Here is a 27,511-nt window from a genome sequence, read left to right on the forward strand (position 1 = left end):
TTGTGACTGGGTTATCTCACTCAGGATGATATTCTCTAGATGCAGCCATTTTCTTAAGAATTTGGTTAAGTCATTGTTTCTGGTGGCTGAGTAGTATTCCATTATGTATATGTACCACAATTTTTTTATCCATTCATCTTCTGAAGGACATCTGGGTTCCTTCCAGCTTCTGGCTATTATAAATATAGCTGCTATGAACATTGTGGTGCATATATCTTTGTTGTGTATTAAAGTGTCTCTGGGGTATATGCCCAGAAGTGGAATAGCTGGGTCTTCAGGTAGTACTATATCCAATTTTCTGAGGTATCGCCAGACAGATTTCCAGAGTGGCTGTATTAGCTTGCAACCCCACCAACAGTGGAGAAGTGTTCCTCTTTCTCTGCAGCCTCGCCAGCATCTGCTGTCATCTGAGTTTTGGATCTTGGCCAATCTGACTGGTGTGAGGTGGAATCTCAGGGTTGTTTTGATTTGCATTTCCCTGATGGCTAAGGATGTAGATCACTTCCTCAGATGTTTCTCGGCCATTCGGTGTTCCTCAACTGAAAACGTTTTGTTTAGCTCTGTACCCCATTTTTTTAATAGGGTTATTTGATTCTCTGGTGTCTAGCTTTTTGAGTTCCTTGTACACCTTGGATATTAGGCCTCTATCTGATGTGGTGTTGGTAAAGATCTTTTCCCATTCTGTTGGTTGCCGTTTTGTTTTCTTGACGATGTCTTTAGCCTTACAGAAACTTTGCAATCTCATTAAGTCCCATTTGTTAATCTTTGACCTTAGAGCTTGAGCCATTGGTGTTTTCTTCAGGAAATTTTCTCCTGTACCTATGTGTTCTAAGGTTTTCCCTACTTTCTCATCTAATAGTTTCAGTGTATCTGGTTTAATGTGGAGATCTTTGATCCACTTACACTTGAGCTTTCTACAAGGAGATAAGAACGGGTCTATTTTCATTCTTTTGCATGCTGAGTGCCAGTTGGACCAGCACCATTTGTTGAATAGGCTGTCCTTTTTCCATTAAATGTTTACTGCTCCTTTGTCAAAAATCAGGTGACCATATACATGAGGGCTCATTTCTGGATCTTCTATTCTATTCCATTGATCCACATGCCTATTTCTGTACCAGTACCATGCAGTTTTCAGCACAATTGCCTTGTAATATAGCTTGAGGTCAGGGATAGTGATTCCCGCAGATGTTTTTTTTTGTTGTTGAGGATGGATTTCGCTATTCTAGGTCTTTTGTTATTCCATATGAAATTGCACATTGATCTTTCCAATTCCATGAAGAACTGGGTTGGAATTTTGATGGGGATTGCGTTGAATCTGTAGATTGCTTTTGGTAGGATGGCCATTTTTAAGATGTTGATTTTTCCAATCCATGAGCATGGGAGATCTTTCCATTTTCTGAGATCCTCCTCAATTTCTTTCTTTAGAGGTTTGAAGTTCTTGTCATACAGGTCCTTCACTTGCTTAGTTAGAGTCACACCAAGGTATTTCATAGATTTTGTAACGATTGTGAAGGGTATGTTCTCCCTAATTTCTTTCTCCATATGTTTGTCCTTTGAGTACAGGAAGGCTACTGATTTGTTTGAGTTAATTTTGTACCCAGCCACCTTGCTGAACTTGTTTATCAGCTGTAGGAGTTCTCTGGTGGAATTTTTGGGGTCACTCAAGTACACTATCATGTCATCGGCAAAGAGTGATGTTTTTATCTCTTCCTTTCTGATTTGTATCCCCTTGATCTCCTTTTGCTGTCTAATTGCTCCAGCCAGGACTTCCAGTACTATGTTGAATAGGTAAGGGGAGAGTGGGCAGCCTTGTCGAGTCCCTGATTTTAGTGGGAATGCTTCAAGTTTCTCGCCATTAAGTTTGATGTTGGCTGTTGGTTTGCTGTATATTGCTTTTATTATGTTTAAGTATGGGCCATGGATTCCTGTTCTTTCCAGGACTTTTAACATGAAGGGGTGTTGAATTTTGTCGAATGCTTTCTCAGCGTCTAGTGAGATGACCATGTGATTTTGGTCTTTGAGTTTGTTTATATGGTGGATTACGTTGGTGGATTTCCTTATGTTAAACCATCCCTGCATCCCAGGGATGAAGCCTACTTGGTCATGATGAATGATCGTTTTGATGTGTTCTTGGATTCGGTTTGCAAGGATTTTGTTGAGTATTTTTGCATCAATGTTCATAAGTGAGATTGGTCTGAAGTTCTCTTTCCTTGTAGGGTCTTTGTGTGGTTTAGGTACGAGGGTTATTGTAGCCTCAAAAAATGAGTTGGGTAATATTCCATCTGATTCTATCTTTTGGAATAGTTTGGCGAGTATTGGTGTTATATCCTCAATAAAAGTCTGATAACATTCTGCACTGAACCCGTCTGGACCTGGGCTTTTTTTGGTTGGGAGGCTTTTGATGACTTCTTCTATTTCTTTAGGTGTTATAGGGTTATTTAGATGGTTTACTTGGTCCTGGTTTAACTTTGGGACCTTGTATCTGTCTAGGAATTCATCCATTTCCTCCAGATTTTCCAATTTTGTGGAGTATAAGTTTTTGTAGTAGGATCTGATGATTTCTTGAATTTCCTCAGTTTCCGTTGTTATGTCCCCACTTTCCTTTCTGATTTTGTTAATTTGGATACTCTCTTTTTGCCCTCTAGTTAGTCTGGCTAGGGGTTTATCAATCTTGTTGATTTTCTCAAAGAACCAACTCTTTGTTTTGTTGATTTTTTCAATGGTTCTTTTTGTTTCTATTTGGTCTATTTCTGCCCTAATTTTGATTATTTCTTGCCGTCTACTCTTTTTGGGTATATCTGCTTCCTTTTGTTCTAGGGCTTTTAGCTGTGCTGTCAGGTTGCTGATGTGAGCTCTCTCCAGTTTCTTTTTGGAAGCACTTAGGGCTATGAGTTTTCCTCTCAATGCTGCTTTCATTGCATCCCATAGGTTTGGGTATGTTGTGTTTTCGTTTTCGTTGAATTCTAGAAAATCCTTAATTTCTTTCTTTATTTCTTCTTTGACCCTGCTATCCTTTAACAGAGCATTGTTTAGTTTCCATGTGTATGTGGGCTTTTTGTTGACTTTGTTGTTGTTAAAGACCAGCCGTAGATCATGGTGATCTGAGAGGATGCATGGGAGTATTTCAATCTTCTTATATCGATGGAGGCTCGTTCTGTGTCCAATTATGTGGTCAATTTTTGAGAAGGTGCCATGGGGTTGTGAGAAGGTGTATTCTTTTACTTTGGGATAATATGTTCTGTATATATCTATTAATTCTAGTTGGTTCAAAGTCTCTGCTAGTTTTGCAGTGTCCTTGTTCAGTTTCTGTTTCCCTGATCTGTCCATTGGTGAGAGTGGGGTATTAAAGTCTCCCACTATTCTTGTGTTGGGTGAAATGTATTTTTTGAGCTTTAGTAGGGTTTCTTTTATGAATGTGGGTGATTTTTTATTTGGAGCATATATGTTAAGGATTGAGAGTTCCTCCTGACAGATTTCCCCGGTAATGAGTAAAAAGTGTCCTTCCTTATCTTTTTTGATAACTTTTGGTTGGAAATTTACTTTATTCAATATTAGAATAGCCACTCCAGCTTGCTTCTTGGAGCTGTTTGCTTTGAAGTTTTTTTCCCACCCTTTTACTCTGAGATAGTGTCTGTCTTTGTCTGTGAGATGAGTTTCCTGTATGCAGCAAAAGGCTGGATTTTGTTTATATATCCAGTCTGATAGTCTATGTCTCTTTATTGGGGAGTTGAGACCATTTATGTTAATAGATATCAAGGAATAGTTGTTTCTGTTTCCTGCCATTATTGCTTTTTTGGGTTGAGTTGTGTCTGTGTTTTTTTCTTCTTTTAGTTTTCTTGTTTAGGAGTTGTCTTGTTCTTACTAGGCTGTATTTTCCCTCATTGTATTGGGTTTTCCACCTATAATTCGTTATAGTGCTGGGTTTGTAGTCAGATATTGTGTGAATTTTGATTTGTCTTGAAATATCTTCGTCTCTCCATCGATGGTGATTGATAGTTTTGCTGGGTATAGCAGCTTGGGCTGGCACTTGTGCTCTCTTAAGGAGTGCATGATGTCTGTTCAGACTCTTCTAGCTTTCATAGTCTCTGTTGAGAAATCGGGTGTGAGTCTGATTGGTCTGCCTTTATATGTTACCTGACCTTTTTCCCTTACTGCTTTTAGTATTCTTTCTTTACTTTGGGCGCTTGATGTTTTTACTATTATGTGTCGGGAGGTATTTCTTTTCTGGTCCAACCTATTTGGAGTTCTGAAGGCTTCTTTTATGCTCGTGGTCATCTCATTCTTGAGGGTAGGGAAGTTTTCTTCTATGATTTTGTTGAAGATATTTACTGTGCCCCTTAGTTGATACTCTTCTCCCTCTTCCATTCCTATTATCCTTAGGTTCGGTCTTCTCATTGTGTCTTGGATTTCCTGGACATTTTGGGTTAGGAGCTTTTTGTTTTTTGCATCTTCTCTGGCTGTTTTGTCTATGTTTGCAATGTTGTCTTCTGCCCCCGAGATTCTCTCTTCGATCTCTTGTAATCTATTGGAAATGCTTACTTCTGTGACTCCTGATTTCTTTTTTTGGTGTTCTGACTCTAGGTTTATCTCTTTTAGTGTTTTCTTTATTGTGTCAATCTCTGTTTTAATTTCCCTCTTCCATTCCTTTATTTCTTTGGTTCTGTTTTCCTCTAGTTCTTTGAGTTCTTTGAGTGTTTTTCTTGTTTCTTCTTTAAAAGCTTCTGAATCTTTTTGCTTTTCCTCCCTTTCTTGTTTAAGTAACTCTATCAGGGTCTTGAGGCATGATTTCAGGTCTGTGTCTTCTTTTTCTGGAGTGTTTGGAATTCCGATGTTTGCTGTTATGGGAGAGCTGGGCTCTGGTGTTGCTAGATTGTCTTGGTTTCCTTGGGATATACTCTTTCTCTTTCCTCTTGCCATTTTGTTGTCAGTGATATGTTTTTGCCTTTCCCTTGTATCTGGTCTGTGTCCCTGGTCTCCACTGGTTGAGGTGTCAGATGGGTCGAGCCCTGTTTTATGCCTCAGAGTCGTCGGGTGTGAGCAGAAGTTCCAACGTTCTGTTTCTGTTTGCTGGATCAGGCACGGCAGGGCAGGGCAAGTTATGGTGTGCACTTTCCGTGTGTACTCCACAGAGATCTTTCTGCTTTCCTGTAGTCCAGGTCTCCCACCCACCAGTTGCTCAGCCTCTACGAGCCTCCGTTCCGGGTGGCAGATGGGCCAGGCTCTGCTCTGCATCCTGAAGTCGCCTCCAGGCAGAAACAGAAGATCTAATTTTCTGTTCCCAATCGCAGTTGCTCAGCCTCTATGAGCTGCCGATCCGGGTGGCAGGTAGGCCAGGCTCCGCTCTGCGTCCGGAAGTCGCCTCTGGGTGGAAACAGAAGTTCTAATTTTCTGTTCCCAATTGCTGGATCGGGCAAGGCGGGGCAGGGCAAGTTACGGTGTGCACTTTCAGTGTGCACTTCGCAGAGATCTCTCTGCTCCCCTGCAGTCTTGGTCTCCCACTCACCAGTTGCTCAGCCTCTATAAGCCGCCGTTCCGTGTGGCAGATAGGCCAGGCTCCGTTCTGCGTCCGGAAGTCGCCTCCGGGTAGAAACAGAAGTTCTAATTTTCTGTTCCCAATCGCAGTTGCTCAGCCTCTATGAGCCGCCGATCCGGGTGGCAGGTAGGCCAGGCTCCGCTCTGCCCAGTGTTGTCTTTATAAGTGGAATAAAAGAAATGTTGGCACATAAACAGAAAGAATGAGGGAAGGTTGTGGTGATGCGTCCTTTGAGTGAAGTGACCCAGGCACTAGTACAAACTATTGGCTGAGGATGTCTTGGCTTTGTGTTCTCTTTTTGCCTGGAGAAATTGTTCACCAGTGTATTCTTCATGGAAGTGAATTCATCTTTTTAGTGTTGACACCTGAGCATCTCATAAGTTTTATGTTTTTACTTCCAAATCAGATTTCAGAGCATCACTAAGTATCTAATAATCTTTGTGCACATAGCTATGAAGAATTGATGAACAGTAAAATAATTCCTGAGATAATGAAATGGCAGAGGGTTTAAAATAGGAAAAATAAGATTGCTGATGTCCTATGTGATTTTTAGATTTTTAAAGAGTCTAGTTAGTTCTTATTGTAATTGTATATTCTGTTTTATCTGAAATGAGTAGTTTCCTGTTTAGTTTCATCATCTCTTGCGAGAAAAAAATACAAGTTATGAATATTTCTTTTGATAAATAGAAATAAACAAAAACCTAAAAGCTAAAGTTATGTGTTGTAAAAGCTGATGATGTGCTAAGGCATAACCAGCAGGTGGCACTACATGATTAAGAGAAATTTGAAATCGTCAACTCACTGCCCTGAAAGAAGGAAAGACACTTTGTATTTCCAAAGTGCTCAGTTTTTCTGGGCATGGTGTTACAAGTCTGATACAGCAGTGAGGACAGGCAGGAAGCTTGCTGCCACTTCAAAGTCAGCCTGGCACACAGCATAAACTAATCAAAACAAAATTTGAAGAAAAATAATGCTGCGCAGTGAGAAACAGCGTGCACTCACCGGAGAATAATCATCTACAATGTTTTTTCTCTTTTGAAACTTATTATGTAAGTAGGAAGTACTTAAAAATATAAATGTTATTTAGAAGTTCAATGCATTTTTCTCTAACATGTTCAGTATTGCTTCCTTCTCATATATTTGCTTCCTTGAGAGCATATGGGAGCTCACATATGGAAGTCCCTCACTTAGCCCACATGCATACACTGGGTTGGACAGGAGCCTTTCTTGGTGTCACCTAATCATTTAAAAGGCACACTATTTCTTAATTAAACTGACGTCAGTTTTTAAAAACAGCTTTCACAAGTTACATATGTGCTTGGGGAATGATTCATTCTCATAGACATAAAAGACTACTGCGTGACTCTGCACCATCGGTCATGTTAAGGAAAGAAAGTTGGCCCACGAATAACTATTGCCCTGTTTCTGCTTCTATTTTCATGAGCTGTTTTCTTGCAGAGGTGGATTTTGCTACTCTGCTTTATGTTCCCAGTGGGTCATGCTTCCTGTCTCTCACCCAGCAGCTCTTTGGATCCACAAACAAAAGACACACACACACACACACACACACACACACACACACACACACACTAGCTTGTTTTTTAAATGCCTTGGCTTCTGCAAGGCTGGGCTCGCATGCCCTTCCCTCCTGTACTTCAGGCCCAACACCTTTTAAATCTACTTTTAATTTTGCTGTCCTGTTAACTTCTGTAAGGCCCATTGGTCTTTGCTGCCCAGCACACTTGCAGGGAGCCCTTCTGGGGCCACTTCCCCTTTCCATCCACTTTTCAGATGATCTTCCCTCTGCAGCTCTAAATCTGATTCATCTCTTTCCAGTGAGTCATGGCAACTCTGCATCTCCTCCTCCCGCCTGTGTCCTAGCCCACGCAAATCTAGGGTCTCGCCCTGTCTCCCTTTACCCAGCCACTGGCCACTGGCATCTTTATAGATTGATCAAAAATCAACGGGGGACAAGGACCTTCAGCATTTGGACATGCAGATTTCCAATTGAATCAAAGCATTAGAATTAAACTCCAACATTCTTCCCTCTGTCTAGATAGATATTCTAAAAAGGAATGGATGGCTGTTATAAAATATTAAGACTATGGCTATTTACAAATGAATTATTTTTGTAGTAAAATTTTGAACAATAAACTTGTAAAACTCCTTGTCCTTCAAATACTAATTCATCCTGAAGAATGAGCATTATTGATAATTCTAAAATGCACTTTATTTCACAGTGTTCCAATAGTGTGGAATAAGAAAGAATAATAACGCTTTTAGGGGACAGTGCACACTGTTTAGAATACCCATTTCTGTCTTTATATAAACATAACATGATGATTTTGTTGTTGATCTCTTTTGAAATAGAGTATAGCTTTGTAGTTCTGTCCTAAAACTTACTATGTAGACCAGGCTAGCCTTAACAACCATAGATTCTTTTAAAAATTATGTTTTCATTAAAAGATATAGTCAGTAAGGACGTTTTTCTTGAGATGACTATGTGGGCTAACAACTAAAGGTTATTAGTTTCTTCTTGGTATGCAGCAGGGGAAATGGATAAGAGAAAGTTCTTGCCTTTGCTTTCTAAGCCCCTGAATTTTGGCCACAAATCTTTAGTGTTGCACACTATCATAACCTGGCTGTTTTGATATAACAAAAGTTTTTTTTTCTTAGTCCTAGAGACGATTTTTAAATTAAAATATCAAGACTCTACTCCTTCCAGAATCTCTAGGGAAGGGTCCTTTCTTGTTCTTATAGCTTCCTTTAGCTGACTAGAACCCTACGTGTTTTTGCCTTATAGAGGGGTCATTCCAGACTGTTCTCACATGACATTTCCCCATGTGTTAATACATGTGTGTGTGTGTGTGTGTGTGTGTGTGAGAGAGAGAGAGAGAGAGAGAGAGAGAGAGAGAGAGAGAGAGAGAGAGAGAGAGAGAGCGAGCTTGTGGATATTTCACAGTCTTATTAAGGATATTTTACAGTTATTATATTAAGGATATTTAATTCATTGGAATTAGGATTATTTCAAGCCAGTATTAGTTCATCTTAGCTTGATTGTAGCTGTGTGTTAGTTAACTTTCCATGACAAGAACAAAATTCCTGAGATATACCAATTAAGAAAGAGTACTTTGTCTCAAGGTTTTGGAGATTTCTCTCCTTCACCAGTCGCTCCATTGGCCCTGTGATGAGGAAGTAGTATATTCTGGCAGGGAGTGTTTGGTAGATCAAGCTCCTTGCTTAGTGGCTTGTGAGCTTAATGTGACTGCACTCCAGAGCTCCTTTAAGGGTGCTTGCCTGATGATCTAAAACCTTCCACTAGACCCTGCTTTCATTCTTTTGGTTTGGGAACAGTCTCTCATGTAGTCCAGGCAGTCTTTGAACTTGTAATGTAGCCAGCTACAGTTTTGTGTTCCTGATCCCCTGGTCTGTGCCTCTTAAGTGTGTGACTGCAGGTCTATGCCATCATGCCTGGCCTAGGCCCTAAAACATCTTCACCACCTTCTAGCAGTGCCAAGTTAAGGACCAAACCTATAACACCTGTGCCTTTGGGGACACCCATACCTAAGCTACAATCTTTACAGACTCTATTTACAAATAAAATACTCTTCTGAGTATCAGGGGTTAGGACCTCAACACAAAGTCTTGGGGTATACAGTGTGACTCTAAGCAGAGGGCGCTTACATTTGTCATCAGTTTAAACCATTTTCAAGAAATAATGTACAATGCTTTTTAACTATGTGAAAGTATTTGTGGTTTGCCTGCTTTGTGCCAGACCTTGTTCTTGATGCTGAAAAATAGTGTCACTTTCACTGGACTGAAAGCCTTGTGGAAACATATAGAAAGATAGCAAAACAAACAACTAGAACACTGCTTTGCTACATGACCCTTCTCTTGCATAGAATCACAGGGTGGAAACTTCTCATTCGCCAACCTACTCCAGAAATCTCATGTTAAATACTCTACAGAATATATACTGTAGCAAAGGGCTATAGTAGATCTGGATGCTGTAATGGAATATATGTGTTTATAGAAATAATGGGTTTGTAGGATTTAGTGGATATTGTATCAGAATACTTAGTGACTTTAAACCTATCTCTACCAGAGAGGTGTTTCTACTAGTACTGGCCTGAGTAAACTCTTGTCAGCTCTGTTTTGTTCTCTGCTCTCAGGTGCCACATGTGGGGTCCCAGCCATATCCTGAGCCAGCATGTCTCTGCAAGGACTGGGTGCAGTGGTTCTTGACTGAATACCTACTTGTTCCTCTTGTTGCTCTCTTGTGGCCCCATCTGTTCCAAAATGCCTCCAAGGCCCAGTAGCTCTGACTGTGTTTCTAGCTCTGTGGTCTGATCACTGGAGTTTCTGTGGGCTCCAGCTATTTCTGTGTTCACACATTTTAAAAAGATTTGCCTATTCTTATTTTGTGTATGAATTCTTACCTACACGTATGTGTATGTACTGCACCTATGCCGGATGCCCATAGAGGCCAGAAAAAGACACTGGATCCCTTGGAACTGGAGTTGCATCTGTGTGAGCCACCATGTGATTGTGAGACATTGAATCTTGGTCCTCTGCAAGAGCAGCCAGTGCTCTTAACCACTAAGCCATCTCTCCAGTCCATCTTGGTTTATATATTTTAACCACAAACAAATCTTGTCATCATCAAAGGTGGTTTGTCTGGACTCTTCATTACCACACATTAACAAATATCACATAAGACTGAGTCAGGTTCTATTTCACGTTTAATCTCTGCAAATTCTGAAGTTCTGACACTTTGTCTTTTCTCTTGTGATGGCTAAAGTAGCATAGTGGGTTTGTTGTTGTGCATAAGTGTGAGTTGAACTCAGCACCTCAGGAATGTTTCTCTGGAAAGTACCTCTGCTGTATGCTCTCAGTGCTTCTTACACTAGTTTCGTCAGATGTATTATAAAATGTCCTTTGTACTGGGAAAGGTTGGTGTACTTTTGTATTCCCAGCTGCTCAGAAAGCTGATGCACAAAGCTTGCTTGAACCCACAGGTTCAAAGCCAGTCTGCAGTTTGTTAGGATGTCCTACCTCCTAAATGTAATTATCCATCTGTCTATCTTTATAATCCAATTTGTATGTACACAATTATATACAGTGTTTACTGGTTTTACAGCTGTCATGAAACTTTTATAACTTACTCAGAATTGGTTTTTCAAATTATTTTTTTCTCATTTATTTATGAGATGAGAACACTGGTTACAAGGTAAATTAATATCTTAGTAGGGGCTGGGGTTGGAGCTTCATTGTATATGCTTGTCTAGCATATATAGGCCATGTCCAACTCCTAGCTCTGCAGAAAGAGCCACAAAGATCGTACCAGTGAGTACTGACAAGCACAGCTTGTTTGTTTTGTATAACTATATATATATATAATGATAATATGCATTATATTAGATTTGTGGAAATTAGAATAGAAATAATTCTTCTTAGCAAAGAATAGAATTCATTTTTCACAGAACAAGAAAAAAATAACCCATATTTTCTGTTGAGAAGAGATTTTAAAGAGAAGCAGCACTGTAGATAGTTTTCCAGGATGTGTTTTGTGAAAGAGAGCTTATTAACACAGAATATAGGTAAGATATAAAATGAATTTTTTACCATGGCACAAAAGACTGAATAGAAACACAGATTAAACCTGTGTACAGGAAGAGCGAAAACGGAAATAAGCAGATTAGTCCATGAATACATGTTCACAACTTATACTTTGTCCTCAAAATTATGAATTTTAGGATTTTGCCAGACCTATATCTTGCTATGCATTCGTATCAGCCATCACATAGAATGAAGTGTGGTTTTCTCTACTCTGTGGAGGGTGAAGTCATCTTCTGAGTCTTTCATTGTGGTGCTCTGTGGTGTAGAGGGCTGAACTGGAACCAGGCATCTAATTGCATCACTCCTTTCATCATCCTTCTGCCTCAAATGATGTACTGTTCAGTACTTTTCATCTTAAGGAGTTTCTATTGGATGATTTAATAAACTTAATGAAATTTAAGTAGTTTTCGGTCTTACATGTATTTGTAATATAGTTAATAAAATAATGTCAGTTCTGTGGCATGCCTGGTCATTCTAGAGTATCAGTTTATGATTGCTTGTGTTATGTGGTTTATTTAATTATTTCTCTTCAGGTGGAATAATAGTGGTACTCCAGAATAGTGTGAATGTAATGTAATAACTGCACTGTACAATGTGTGGTGGTGGTGGTGGGGTGCACACATTGGCCAGGGGTAACAGATTCCCTTGGAGCCAGACTTGCTGTGAGCCGTCTCATGAAGATGCTTGGGAACTGAACTCAGGGCCTGTCAAATCTAGGTCTTCTGCAATAGATGTATGTGCCTCTAACTGCTGACTCATTTCTCCAGTTCCTCAAGGTTTTTCTGAAAAACATTTTCATACAGTATGTTTTGATTACAGTTTCCCTTCCTCTTAATTGTACTTAAGGACAGACACTGCAGTTCATAGCCGAGAAAAAACAAACTCAATGGTAACTTTTTATTTAGACTTTTTATCTCAAATTGCTTATTTGAGCAGTTTTTGTCTAATTGGTCTTTTTCTTACTTATTATGGTTTCCAATTTTTATGTTTTTATAGGTTTTATTTTCTTTTATTTATGTGTTTCATGATTTGAAAATTCTGGTTGTTTGTTTTTGACTGTTTATTTGTTTGATTTCTAAAGAGGGAGGTATATAGAGTCAAGTGAGTATGAGTTAAAGAATTTAAAATTAAAAAAAATATTATATGTGTGTGGATGTTTTTATGTCTCTTGCCTGCTCTGGAACTGGAGTTACTGATGGTCATGAGCCCCAATTCAAGTGTTTGGAATCAAACCCAGGACCTTTTTGAAGAATAGCCGGTTCTTTTACTCACCAAGTCTTCTCTCCAACCCCCAACAAGTTCTGTATCACAACCTGGTGGAAATGTTTGTTTATTTATTTGACGTGCTTCCATGGAACCCAAGGCCTTATGTATTCGAGGTAAATACTCTACTGCTGAGGTCCATCACTAGCCCCCAAGGGAAAAATGGCAAATCCTCAAATCTAGCTATTTAAAGTGCCCCCTTAATATCTAAAATGAAAATACTGAATTTATTTAGACAACATCACATGCCCTGCTGACCCAGCTCACCCCCGGACTCTCACGTTGACCTGAAGCAGAACTGGAGTCTCCTGGCAGTGCTCTTCCACATCGCTCGGCTCTCTAGGTCCTCTTCTCATCAGATGTGGAACTCAGTGAGCTTTCCAGTGTAAATGCAAATGCTTTGGAAGCCCATAGCAATAAATTAGTACAGTGATGGACTTTTTTAATTTGCATGTGCTTGGCTGTTCTCCCAAGACAGTTTGGTTTCACTTTTTGATACTGGTGTCTCTTCATCAAGCAATGCATTTTTTCTCATCCTATTACTTGTTAAGGATTTAACTTCCTTTTAAAAAACTTTGTAATTATATTTATATACAGGAAACTTAGCAGTGTACATTTAGTTTAGTGGCATGTTCTTTAGCCTTTTTCTTTTCCAGTTTGGCAATGTATGCCACAGACTTAGGACCCAGAACATTGCCTCCCCAGTGGTAGCAGACCTCATTGTATCTGTCATTGAAATTGGTCCTAATAGCTTCCCGCAGTTTAGCCAGAGTACCCTTGACTTCCAGGTTAACCTGGGAAGGCAACTGTGGTGCACATCTTTGTGTGGATTCCCTTAATGATGCAGTAGGGGACCCCCCTCTCTCAACACAGAGAAAGCAAGAAAACCAGCTCAATTGGGTCTACTTCATGGGCAATCAATACTAGTTGAGCCTTCTTGTCCTCCACCTAAGAGGTAACTGTATTGACCCCTGCTTGGAGAACAGGTGGTATCCTAGTTGGGATGTCCCCTTTGCCAGCAGCACAGGCCAGTAGCCTTTGTTTCTTTTCCTGATTTGTCTCTGGCCTGTACTTGTTGGCAAGATTAAGCAGTTGGATAGCTGTTTGCCTGTCCAGGACCAGGGTAAACTGGTTAATGGCAGGAAGTACTTTGAGCCACTTACAGAGGATGGCTCTTTGCCACTGTAGCCTGATGTAGCAGGGCCATTTGATGAAGCATATGAGATCTCTTTGGGGCTGGATAACCTGCCCAGTGCTGAAGTTCTTGAGCCTTTTCTCAAACAAAGGATTGGCCACATTGTTGGCCTCCTGTTTCTTCATGACAGTCAAGTGTGGGGCCACCTTCTTCCTCTTGGCCTTCTTTCCTTTGGCCATCTCACTCAACTGGAAGAGAAAGGTTAACTTCTTTTTCTTTTGGAGTTATAGTCATCAAAAATGTGCATAACAGGTTATGCTGTAACTCAAATAGTTCTCACCCATTCTGCATATGAAATACTGGGATCACTTTCTAGCACGAATGTCAGGAGATAAAGAAGACCATGTAGTCTTTACTGTCATTTGCTGCTGCTCCTTCCAATCTTTCTCTTCTTCCTTCTCTCCCATTCTTTCTCCTTTACCCTTCTTCCTTCTTTTCCTCTTCTTCCCCTTCTCCATGTCCTTCATTCTATATTCATGTTATCTCCCTTCTTTTCCTTCTCCTTCTTTCTCCCCCTTTTCTCTTTTTTATAGAAGATCTCACTGTACAGTTGAGGCTAGCATGAAATGTCTGATTGTCCTGCTTTAGCTTTGTAACTGCTGGAATTACAGAGTGTGCAATTAATCCACTTATCTCATTCTTCCGAAAGGTCTGGGAGCTAATCAGTTCTGCCAAATATTCTAGAGATTTTAAACAGAACATTAAGTTGTATAAAACCTAAAACTTTTTGTATTCTAGAAAAGATACAAATATAAATTTGATATGTCTCAACTCTTAAATGCCAGTGTCCACGCTGCTTTTTCAAAATGGAAACTTGGGTCTCTAAAATCTCTTATACCGAGTGTTTTAGTTACCTTTACTGTCACTGTGGCAAAATATCTGACAGAAATAGTTTAGGGAAGGAAAGATTTATTTTGCCTCATAGTGTGAGAGGATTCACTCCATCATGATGGAGGAGATGTGGTGGAACATAATAGAATAGTTTATATCATGACAGGCCAGGGAGCAGAGAAAAGAGGGACACTACTACTCAGCTGGCTTGTGTCCCTTCCCCAACCCCTTTATTAAATCCTGCTCAGAAGCTAACCCCAGAGGCTCGCACTGCCCCAGAAACAACTCACAGACTGTATGAAGTCCAAGAAAAAAACAAAACAAAAGTCATGCTCAATCCTTACCCACCAAGAACACATTGACAAATTCCGGGTTGTACCCTGTATTACATGTACTGTCTGCTCATTGTTAAAAATCTTTACACACCAAGAAAACTTTGATTATTTCCAGGTTGCATCTTGTTTTACACGTACTTTTTGCTCATTGTAACTGGTGGGATCTTGATCACACTATCAAACCTTTAAAAAAAAAAAAAAAACAAATACTGACAAAAATGTATTATATACTTTTATGCAAAAAAATGCTTAAAATCTGTACATTTATCTTTGTTCTTTAAAATAAAGTTGTAAAAAAAAAAAAGGCTTCTTCCCCTTCTAAAAAATAAAATAAAATAAATAAATCCTGCCCAGGCCTTTAGCCTATATAATCGTACTGGTGTACCCACATTCAAGGGTGAATCTTTCCCGTCTGTTCCTGTCTCCCTTCCTCCTCCTCCTCCTCCTCCTCCTCCTCCTCCTCCTCCTCCTCCTCCTCCTCCTCCTCCTCCTCCTCCTCCTCTCTCTCTCTCTCTCTCTCTCTCTCTCTCTCTCTCTCTCTCTCTCTCTCTCTCTCTCTCTCTCTTCCCCTCTCTCTGTCTAATGGCCTCACAGATACAAGAAAGTCTCCTAGATGATTCCAAGTGCACCCAAGTTATTAATGACAATAAACCATCATACTAATGATGTCAAAAGTCAAGATGGCTGATCAAGGTCTTCCTCTTCCTCCTCTTTAACCTCTGAGAACACATTTCTGCTCCTGAAATCTTCTCTTCCCTGTATTGCATTGTGTGGCTGCTTTAGTCTTTACTTAAGGAAAGTTGATTTTCACTCCTTTAATTGATCTTGTCAGTGTTCTGAATCCCTCTAGACCTTATCACTGCTTTGTACTGTGAGTGTAGAGGCAAGGAAATGCTAAGTAGGTATATTTCTTATCAGGAAAGTTATAAAAATGTATTGCTGGACTTTGAGCATTGAATATGAAAGAAATATTTTATGAAATAAAAATAATACAGTAAGGAAGTTAAGTATAAATTTCATTTGCATGCAGTCTAGGAATTTTTAATTGAAAAATTTCTAGACATCCATTAGACAAATAGAATTTCTTCCAAAAAATTGTGGGCAACCAAGCTCATTGGCACAGGTCTGTAATCATAGCTACATGGGAGGCTGAGGCAGGAGGATGGAAAGTTGAAGGCCTGCTGGACTTTCAGAGTACATTCAAGGACAGCATCTCAGTGAGGCCTAGTTTCCAAATGCAAAGTAAGAAGAGGCGGGGATGCCTGTGGCCATGGGTTCATTTCAGAGACCTAGAAAAAAACAAGAAAATAAATTCATGTTATAGTCCAGGGTAACAAGGAAGCATCCAATTATGCTGTACCCTTTGGTGTTCAGAATAGAGTAAGATGTTTGGAAATCTTGCCAGAATGAGGCTTAGAATGGCCCCCTTTGAGTTCTATGGCTAGATGGACAAATTCTGAGAAGGCCTTGTACAGTAAGTTTTGGTCCAATGTTATTTACTATAAAGAAAAAATATTTAAGACCAAAGTGCTTGAGCTTGATGTGTTGATGCATACCTTGTGGTGTGTGTGTGTTGTTGTTGTTGTTGTTGTATTTGTTTTTTTATTGGATATTTTATGTATTTACATTTTAAATGTTATTTCCTCTGGAACCACCTTCTCCCATTCCCCCTTCCCATGCTTCTATGAGGGTGTTCCCTTTCTCACCCACCCACTCTGTTCTGACATTCCCCTACACTGGGGAAACTAGCCTTCACAGGACCAAAGGCCTCTTCTCCCATTGATAAGGTCATCCTCTGCTAAATATGCAGCTGGAGCCATGTGCTCACTGGTTGGTGTTTAGTCCCTGGGAGCTGGGGGGAGGGGTTGTTGATATTGTTGTTCTTCCCATGGGGTTGCAAAGTCCTTCAGCTCCTTTGGTCCTTTCTCTAAGTCCTCCATTGGAGACCCCATGCTCAGTCCAGTGGATGGCTGTGAGCCTCTGTCTTTGTATTTGTCAGAATCTGGCAGAGCTTCTCAGGAGACAGCTGTATCTGGCTCCTGTCAGCAAGTACTTCTTAAGCATTTGCAATAGTGTCTGGGTTTGATGTCTGCACGTGGGATGCATCTCCAGGTGGGGCAGTCTCTGGATGGCCTTAACTTCAGTCTCTGCTCCACTCTTTGTGACTGTATTTACTTTAGACAGAAGTAATTCTGGGTTGAAATTTTGGAGATGGACCCCATCCCTCAACCCAGGGGCCATGCCTAATCTCTGGATATGTTCTCAATAGGTTCTCACTCTCCTTTGTGGGGTATTCCAGCTATTGTCATCTCTGTGGTATCCTGGGAGGTCCTTGCTTTCCTGGCATCTGGGACTTTCTGGTTGCTACCCCCAGTTTCTCATCACCAATTGCTACACACCTCTATTCAACTTCTGACCCTATGTTTATCTTCTCCATCTCCCCCTCTTTATCCCTCTCCCCTCTCTCTTTCTCCCAAGTCCCTCCTTTCCTCTACTTTCCTTGATTATCTTGTTCCCCCTTCTAAGTAGGACTGAAGCATCCACTCTTTGGTCTTCCTTTCTCTTGAGTTTCATGTGATCCATGAGTTGTATTGTGGGTGTTTCAAGCTTTGCCTAAAATCCACATACCAATGAGTTCATACTATGTGTGTGTTCTTTTGTGACTGAGTTACCTCACACAGGACAATGTTTTCTAGATCCATCCATTTGCCTGTGAATTTCATGAAGTCATTGTGTTTAATCCCTGAGTAGTACTCCATTGTGTAAATGTACCACATTTTCTGTATCCATTCCCATGTTGAGGGACATCTGGGTTGTTTCCAGTTTCTGGCCATTATATTATAAATATGGCTTCTATGAACATGCTAGAGAATAAACTGCCAGAATAATTTTCAGAGTGGTTGTACCAGCTTGCAATCCCACCAGCAATGGAGGAGTCTTCCTCTTTCTCCACAGCTACTACATCTGCTGTCACCTGAGTCTTTGGTCTTAGCCATTCTGACTGGTGTGAGGTAGAATCTCAGGGTTGTTTTGATTTGCGTTTCCCTGATGACTAAGGATGTTGAACATTTCTTTAAGTGTTCTTCAGCCATTTGATATTCCTCAGTTGACAATTCTGTTTAGCTCTGTTCCCCATTTTAAAATCGAGTTATTTAGTTCTGTGGAGTCTAACTTCTTGAGTTATATTTGTTGATTGTTGATCTTAGAGCATGAGCCATTGGTGTTCTGTTCAGGAAATTTCCCCTGTGCCACGTATTTGAGGCTCTTTCCCACTTTCTCTTCTATTCGATTCAGTGTATCTAGTTTTATGTGGCGGTTGTTGATCCACTTGGACTTGAGCTTTGATCACTTTGCTGACTGCCTGTTGAATCAGCACCATTTGTTAAAAATGCTGTCTTTCTTCCACCAGATAGTTCTAGCTCCTTTGTCAAAGATCAAGTGACCATAGGTGTGTGGGTTCATTTCTGGGTCTTCAATTCTATGCCATTGATCTACCTGCCTGTCTCTGAACCAGTACCAACTACTCCACCTTTACTCTCAGAACTCAGGAGGCAGATGCAGATCAATCTCTTGAGTTTCAAGCCATTTAGGGCCCCACAGAAAATCTCTGTCTCATAAAGCCAAAAAGCAATAAATAAATACATGAAAGAATGAAGACTATAATGGCATTGGCACTGGTGTCTTGTTATTATCTCCTTTTTCTTTCTCCCCAGAAATATGCCTGGCCTTCAACTATGCTTCTAGAGGTCTCTAAGCATTGTGCTAAGTTAACCTCCAAATGTAGGGTATCATTCCTTCTTCTGTCTCACATGCTTGAACATTGATAAAATTGTAAAAATATGTTTAATAAGTAAAAAGAAAAGGATACAGTTTATAGCTCTCTTCCTTAAAAAAAAAAAATAAGGATCCTTAAAACATCTTCGTCCAGAACTGAGATAATTGACCCCATTCTATAAGCAACAAAACAAATTTGTCAAGTTAAAGAAGCAGCACAACACAGTACTGCCAGGTACCCTTCTAGAAATCAACTTTGACCTCTCACTCTGATTGGTCCTGCCTGTATGTAACTTCACATACAAGAACTCAGAAAAATGTTCTCATTTGTACAGGCTTCCTCACCCCAGTGTTACATTCACATTCTATGTTTGATTGCCACGTCTTCTTTTTCACTGCTATACAGGATATGTGAACCTGCAGTTTGTTTATGTATTTTACTACTGATGAACATTTGATTGTGTTTAGTTTTGTCCATTACATATTGTATGCTTATTTTTATTGTTTGTGGGTTTTTTTCTGTGGGTTTTTTAAGACATTATTTGCTATGTAAGCTCAGTGTGGCAGGGAACTTGACATATATCACAGTCTAACCTCAAACCCAGGACTCTTTCTGCCTGCCAAATTCTAGGATTGCCAGTACATTTCACTAGGTTTAGCTTTTATTGTTGATGTATGTATGCAAATACACACATGGGATAATTTTTGGATCATCGTGTTTATGTTGTTTATTTTATACTCTCATTTCTCTAAACGATTGTGCCAATATATATTCTTTAGGAAAAGCAGAAGTTTGCCTCTATTTTCTAAGGTATTCTTTGTGCGCCTGAATATAAAATTGGGATTGAATGCAACAAAGAATAGTAAATTATAAAACTCAGCCAAAATAGCTATGTTGGCGGAGAAGTATTTAGAGGGATAAGGATTCATCTAATGAGATATTTCTGCATATATTTTCCTGTCCTGAACTTGGCATTCTTAGTCAGAATCCTGCCTTTTCTGGGTGTGAGGGTACATCCCAGAATGGGGGCAGGGGAAAGAATACTTTCCTTCTAGAATAGTTAGATAGTAGCAGCTGCAGTGGACACACTTCCTGATAAACAAGAAGCAAAGGCAAGTGATGTTGATTCTTTGTCTCTGGCATACTTTGGAAGGTACCACTCACTTTGAGGGAAGATCTTCCCCTTCAGTTAATACTCTCTGGAAACACCCAGAAGAGTATGTTTTAGGGTAGTGATTCCCAGCCTTACAAATGCTGCAAGCCTTTACTGTAATTCCTCATGTTGTGATGACCCCCCAACTGTAAAATTGTTTTCAGGCCACCTCATAACTGTGATTTCTCTACTATTATGAATCATAATGTAAATACCTGACATGCAGGATATCTTATATGAGACCTCCAAAGGGGTGATTACCTACAAGTTGAGAATTACTGTTTTAGGTGGTTATAAATCCTGTCATTCTGACCATCCAGATAAGTCATGGCACAGTTACTCCACAACCATTTGACACGTCTAAACATATGCTGTTAGTCCCTAAGGAACTGTAATGAGCATAAATGCTTCTCCTTCAAAATGATTTTCTCATTCTTCTTAATTCTTATCTTTTTACTTAATTTTTAAATCTCTAGTATTTTTAGAATGACAATACTACTTTATCATTCTTTTTTTCCCCCAAAGTACAGGCATGCAGCATTTTGACAGCTTTATAACCTAAATAAACAGAAAAATGCCTGAGTCTCACTCTATTGCTCATTCCTGCCTGAAACCTGTTGTGAAGCCTAAGTTGGCCCTAAGCCTGAGATCCTTTGCCTTTGCCCCTGAGAGCTATAGGCATGTGCTACAACAGGCTCTGCGATAGCATTTTATCCATTAAGATTTATTGATTCATTCTGTACACTCAGCACTTTCCTAATATTATTGTGAAAATTAATGGAAGTATATGATATTATCTTGGCCCACATGAAGTTAAAATGTGATTGAATGGGAATAAACTGATTGTTAACCCACAGTAAAGTGCTAATGGTGTGAGGAGAGATTTGGAATGGGTCATAAAGATTTGATTTGGAAAGCATAAAGATCTTTATGGACAAGAACTCAGATGTGAATGCAAGATAGATGACAAATGAAGAGAGGTATGTGTGTGTGTGCATGTGTGCCTTCATGTGTATGCATGTGTGTATGTATGTATGTATGTGTGTGTGTGTGTGTGTGTGTGTGTGTGTGTGTATGTAAGTCTGAGATCATGGGGAATGAAGAGTAATAGACGTAATCTGTATTGCATAGAACTGATGGAGTAGATTAAAGAAGCTATAATAATTACAAGAAAATTGGAAGATGCAGTCAGTATGCATAACCAGACTATGTCAGAGAAAGGAAGAAGAGGTCACCTATTATAAGTCCTCCTCCCCCTTTTTTAATTTGGCAGTTTAGATACAACCCTCAACAAAAATGCTTGTACCCTTGGCTCAGTAATTCAATTTCTAAAGCTTCCAGTAAAACATTCAAAATGTTTAGTGATAGAAAAGTAGACCAAACCAACATTTTGAAATAACTTTTTCTCTTTCTTTGGATTTCTGCCTCTTGACACCTTTTCTTTACTAATGGAAGTAAATTCTCTGGAGGGTGGGAATGGGAAGATGATGTGTTCACCTGCAATCAGAAACATGACAGCCCTTGATTGGGTTCTCAGTTGAAAGAGTTGGGAGATTTAAAAATCAAAACTTGTTGTTTTCTTTTTCTTTTTTTCTTTTTGGTGTGTGTGTGTATGTGTGTGTGTGTGTGTGTGTTGTGTGTTTCCCCAGAAGCACTGGATGTCCAGAATTGTAGTTGCAGGTAGCTGTGAGCCATGGATGCTGGGAACTGAACTTGGGTCCTCTGAAGAGCAGCAAGTGCTCTTAACCATCGAATCACCTCTCCAGCCTCTCACCACAGATTCTTAAGCAGGATTTCTTGTAGAATGCAAGACATTTTCTAGGTAGTCCTCTCTGGTTCATGATTTTTGTTGTTGTTGATGATGATGTTTTTTGTAAAATCATACAGGACTTGGGATTATGTTCATTTTCTCTCAAATAAATGAATCTCAGGACATCCCACCTCAGGTTTAAAAGATTTACTTAAGTCTCATCAGAGGTGGAGAACCACCAGTCAGAAAGATGACGAGTGACATGATGTTTGAGCCTTGCAATTGTCACAGTATTGTCATATATCACTTCCTGTAGCCTTCAGTAATGTTGTGTGCATTACTAGATATGATGAGATTCACTTTAGGAATGCAAGCTTAGTTAACCAGTATATATTCAACTTTGCTTTTTAACATACTTACTTATATCATCAAGGTGATTGTTCTGATATTTTTTTTGTTTCTATAATGTAAGTAATGCCTCTGGGTTTATATAGTTTTGATTTTTCTACATTTTTTAGTATTTTCTGATCACATTGTAATGCAAAAATGATGACTAGGTTCAGGTAGCTCACTAGCTCCCAGCATTAGTTAAACTCAGCCAGAGCACTTCTCTAATGTGGATTCCTAGACCCTGTTTGGGTGAGGTATAAAAAGTGAATTAATGTGTTAGCCTGGTACCCTGTCTTCATGTCTAGCACACACGGTCTCTTTTCATGGCTTTAAATCTCTTTAGGTTGATGATTTATATAGATTTCATCAATGTAGTTATGTTTGAAACTTTGTGTCAGGGACTGAGGTATAGCTCATCAGTGGGACACTTGATTATCATGTCCAAGGCTTTGTGTTTGATTCCTGGCACTATCAAGAAAATTAAAAATAAAAAGAAATCTGGGGTGAAGAAAATGAATTTAATCATAATCTCTTCTTAGAGGAAATCAAATAAAGTTTAACCTAATATTCCTTTCTTTTTCATTTTTATTTGGTTTTGTTTCCTGTTTTCTAGATTATTTTTCTGTATTTAGCAAGAAATGCAAGAAACCAAATTAGGAAATATTAAACGTATTCTTTCTTTCTTTCTGTAGGTTGCTCTCTGATTCTCAGCAGCTGGACATCTTAAGAAAAGCGAGATCTTATATAAAACAAGAACGATTTGATGAAGTAGTAAGTACATAGACACAGGGGAAGGGTTGGGAGAGCTCTGCCTGGGGAGCACCTCAGGCAGGCTGTGGGGCTCCGTGAGGAGGGACATTAGCCTCAGACATACTCCTCCCTTCAGGTGGGTACAGTTTTCTAGCATTGCTTTAGAAAGGAACTGTGTTGGCTTTTTTTTTTTTTTAAATGAAAAACACAAATTTTGAGTCCCCATCACCCTCTTGAGGGTGTAGACTACCGCACTTGCCACTTGTTGCCACATTCACACCAGAGCTTCGACTCCAAGCCTCTCCATCCCACGAGTGTTCTGTATTACACTGCATTGCATGGTATTGTGTTTACATTACAGGGGACTGAACACAGGGTCCTATACATGCTAATTAAACACTCTCTTAGTGAGCTACGTCCCCAGCCCTATTTTATTTATTTAATATATCAATTTGTTTACTTATTTTTTTTTTAAACAGGGAATTGCTCAGTTGCCCAGACTAGTGTCAGATGTGCACAGCCTCTAAAGCAGTTGGGATTACATACATGTGTCACCATGCCTCACTAAAACTTCTACATCAATTTTAAAAGATTACCTAAGTAATTACCAGTCTGCGCATTTATAATTTTTAATTATGTGTTTAAATTGTAGGCATTTTTTCTGACAGTATTTGTACCCAGAGCATCTCCTGTGCTAGGCTAGCACTATATCCTAAACTCCATCCCCAGCTCACTAACTTATTCTTCTCCTCAAGATTTTATTATTTTGGTGACATTTTATTGATTTGCATAATCTGATATGAAAGTAAAATATAATTTATATGCTCACATGCTTACACATGTATATACATATGGGCACCCCCATGTTTAGAATATATACTAGAGCATGTTCTTTTCCTATATGTGTCATCTGAGGACCATTTCAGCATAATGAGTTACTTTAAAATACTACATAGAGTATAGATTGTTTCCATTAAAAAGCCCCATCTTCCCATATTAAAGAGTCTTTTTTATTGAGACTTCATCATCTTTTGCAAGAAGACCCTCCCAGTTGCAGCCTGTTCCTAACCCTCTCTCTCATGTACTCACTCCTCTCTGCTGCGTGTCTACTGTGTGGGATGCCAGTTCTTTGGCTGAAGAACCTGGGCTTCTGATGTTTCACCGTGCATGTTCTGTATATGCTTTGCTCCCATAGGTGTCCCTCTGTGAGGAGCTGATTGATCTAGCCCTGAGAGGACTGTCCTATTATCACACGTACGACAGACTGTTTCTGGGCATCAGTGTTGCAGTTGGCTTTGTGGGATGGATGTCTTATGCTTCTTTGTTAATCATCAAGTCTCATTCTACTATTCCAAGAGGCACTAGGAGGGAAGATAAGGTATGTTCAGATGTAACAAAGATTCAGATGAAATTGTCTGAGTTACCAGGACTACAGTCTAAGAACCTGAATCAATCACATATAGTGAGTTCATAGAATATGTAAGTTGTAAGACCAAGTGAACTGATATGTTCTGTCTTTGCTTTTCTTGTATTTTCTGGTGTGTCTGTGTTTTCAGTGGCTAAGAGAATACATTGATAACAGTGGCTCTGTAACTTAAGAGAAGCATAAAGAAATGCATATGAATAATTTAAATTCTTCTGTAGTCTTAATGATGCTGTTTCTGGTTTTTAAATAACTACTCAATGTAAGTATTGCACATACTTTTTGACTAGGTTATTAGGAAATTATTCCAGGCCTGGAGAAGCAGCTGGGAGGCTGGAGTGCTTGCTGAGAGTGTTGAAAATCTGAGCTTAACTCCGAGAGCCTGTATCAGGTGGTTCACAGTTACCTGTAACTCCAGATCCAGGGACTCTGATGTGCTCTCATCATACCTAACACATAAATTTATGCAGGCACATACACATATACACATGCACATTAATCAAAATAATGAATATATTCTTTGTAAAAAGCCTCTTAAAACCAGGTGTGGTGGTGCACACTATTCATCACAGCAGGTAGGAGACAGGTGGGTGGATTTCTAAGTTCAAGGCCATCTTTGTCTGCAGAACAAGTTCCAGGACACCCTATCTCAAAAAACCAAAAAGCAAAACAAACCCCTTCAAAGCAGTATATTTATTGTTATCTCATATTAAGAACTGGACAAACAATATATTTATTATTCAAATATTCTTTTATAGTAATACTTATACTTCTCTGAATTTTTTTCTCTTTCATCTTTCTGACATTATAAATTTCAAGAGTGTTTTCTTTACCTTAAGAATGATTTAATTATCCTAATATATTTGAAATTAGCTGTAATGGAAATTATTTTCTACATGTTAGGGAAATACACAGAAATGACTATGTTGGTAATGGGGAGATGTATGTAGGCATTCTACTGGGTCTTTAAAATGTATAATTTCTTTACCTTCATTTAAGAATGGAGGCAAACTTTTTTCAATGAAAGGAAGAGGTTAAACTTCTAAACCAGTGGTTCCCAACCCTGCTAATGCTATGACCCTTTAATATAGTTGCTCGTGTCATGGTGACCCCAACCATAAAACTATTCTTGTAGCTACTTTATAACTAATTTTGCCACTGTTATGAATAATCGTATAAATATACCTATTTCCTGATGGTCTTAGGTGACCCCTGTGAAAGGGTCAATTTACCCCTCAAAGGCATTGTGTTCCGCAGGGGGAATCGCTGCTCTAAACAGAGAGTATAACAGTACATACATGGTTTTATTGCATTAAAGCATTTCTCTCTTAAAGTATATTGCTGACTATCGTTTACCAGGCAGAATATCCTACCTCCATTTCCTTTGCTTCATTCTCTCTAATGATTATTACTGTTTCCAAATCCTCTAAAAAGTAAGTATTCTGCTAGTATATTTTAAATAATAATAGTCTATAAACATTTCTAGTGGTAACTTTTATCATTTCATATTTTATCTATAATGTAGAGAAGAACATTACTGCTTGATTTCAATCTTTTATAGTTCTTTCTATGCATTTTAAATAATTTCTTCCAAATAGTTATAATTATGTCAATGTTTGAAGTTGGCTTTAATGGGAATTATTTGCTTCATGTTAGAGAAATACGCAGAGATGACTGTTTTGATAATGGAGAGATATATCTAGGAATTGTACTGAGTTCTTTAAATGTATACTGCCCTCTGTGCATTTCAACTTTTGTTTATAAAAGATGAGACTGAGCTGAGGGAAATTAACTTAGTAACAGCCTTCCAGCCAAGGTGGGGGGCCTGAGATCTAAGTCATGTGCCAAACATTGCTTTTCCCTTTTGCTGTTTAGAATACTGGGGGCAAAAAGTTATATTTTTGTTAACATGCCAAGACCTCATAGTTGATAGTTTCTTTGTTTATTAATTTGATAATGCAAGTCAGTATTTAATAGAGTGAACAAGTAAAGGCTAGGTGTTCTACAGAGAAGTATGAGATTCAGATTTTATCGTAAAAAATCATGGAATTAAATAAAGTAGGTAAGAAACAAACACACATTGCCACCCTCCATGATTTAGGTTACTATATAAAGCTAAAATGTGAGGACTATCATGTTTTAAATAAAAGAAAATCCATCACATTGACAATAGTAAAGAAAAAAAAGTCCTGGTGTGAGTTTTAACTTATTTTTAACTGTGTGTTTGTATATATCTAGGGGATTGTGTGTAACTGCAGATCCCTATGAAAATCAGAGGATCCAAATTTCCTAGAGCTAGAATTACAGGGTTCTTATAAACTGTCTAGAATGGGCACTGGTATCTGAACTTGGGTCCTTTACACTCACTACATATATGGTTAGCCACTAAGTCCTTTCTCCAGCTTTTTGCTGGAAGTTGAGACTATAGTGAGGGGGGAAATCCAAACAGATTGAATGGTACAAGCAGAGGTAGAGCTGGGAAGCTGTACTTCTGTGTTGGGTGGTAAGTTACCTTTACTGATCTTCATCATTTCCGAGTATCCACTTCCCTGGATGCTTTATAGATGTTGCTCAGTTAGGTTTCACCTTACTGCAACTTTGTTAGTCATGACTCTCATATGGAAGAAAGATTGAGGCTTAGATAATTCTACTGCTGGAGCCAGCTAGTCCGTCAACATTGGAGCCACTACTGGGGAGTGAGGGTGATTATAGCAAAGGCAGAAAGAAGATGCAGGAGGCAGATCCGAGAGGGCTGCTGGTGAATACCATGCCACTGAGCAAGTGTGTTTTCTCAGTGCCTTTTAAGGCAAGCATCACAAGCATGACCAGTGTCCAGAAGATAAGAACAATGACCACAGATCCTTACATGACATGTTTAGGGTCCCGAGTATCTGTGTTTGACAAAGACTTGTTTTTGCTTTTGTTTTTGTTTTTTTCAGGCTAGGACAGTCTCTCAAGGATGTGTACATAAGCAGAGGAACTTGTCACGGTACAACACACATCTTAAAAACAAAGACAGATGTAGTCAGACTCTTTCATGATTAATCACAAGCAATAAGTCAGTCAAAGCTAACTCCAGAAGTGCTTCCCACATTCTACCATATTGTATCAACTCTAGAATGTGGAGTTGATTTTTAGACACTCATATCTTTCATTTCTTATTATCTTAGTCTTTTCAAAATGGTATAAATGAGTTCTCATCTCTTACAGTCAATTGCAGACATATCTCCTTTCAACTTTATAGCTCTTACCTGTCCCTACTTATTTAAATTTGGCCCTCTATTCCCCATAATTTTCCTATAGGACCTCTATTATCTTTATTTCTTGTGCTTTGACTGATTCTATAATTGCTGAGAGTAATGCAAAGAAGAATAAAAAATAAAAATAATATCATTCATTGAGCAGCATTAACATTCTATTTACTTTATTAAGCCTGTGTAATCTGCTTTTTATTACCAACACTGATAAATATATATAATTTTATTGTGCTCATA

The 27,511-nt window shown here is 39.0% G+C and overlaps 1 protein-coding gene across 1 annotated transcript in view; it reads left to right on the forward strand.

Annotated features, from left to right (window-relative positions):
- PIGN (phosphatidylinositol glycan anchor biosynthesis class N) overlaps positions 1-27,511 on the forward strand; it is a 120,378-nt gene that overhangs the window by 38,361 nt on the left and 54,506 nt on the right. Inside the window, exons 16-17 of the mRNA XM_080926400.1 lie at positions 22,537-22,615; positions 23,790-23,972. Coding sequence (XP_080782526.1) covers positions 22,537-22,615; positions 23,790-23,972 — 262 coding nt within the window. The remainder of the gene's footprint in view (positions 1-22,536; positions 22,616-23,789; positions 23,973-27,511) is intronic.

The sequence above is a fragment of the Micromys minutus genome (assembly GCF_963924665.1).
Source record: "Micromys minutus genome assembly, chromosome: 12".
Lineage (NCBI taxonomy): Eukaryota > Metazoa > Chordata > Mammalia > Rodentia > Muridae > Micromys > Micromys minutus.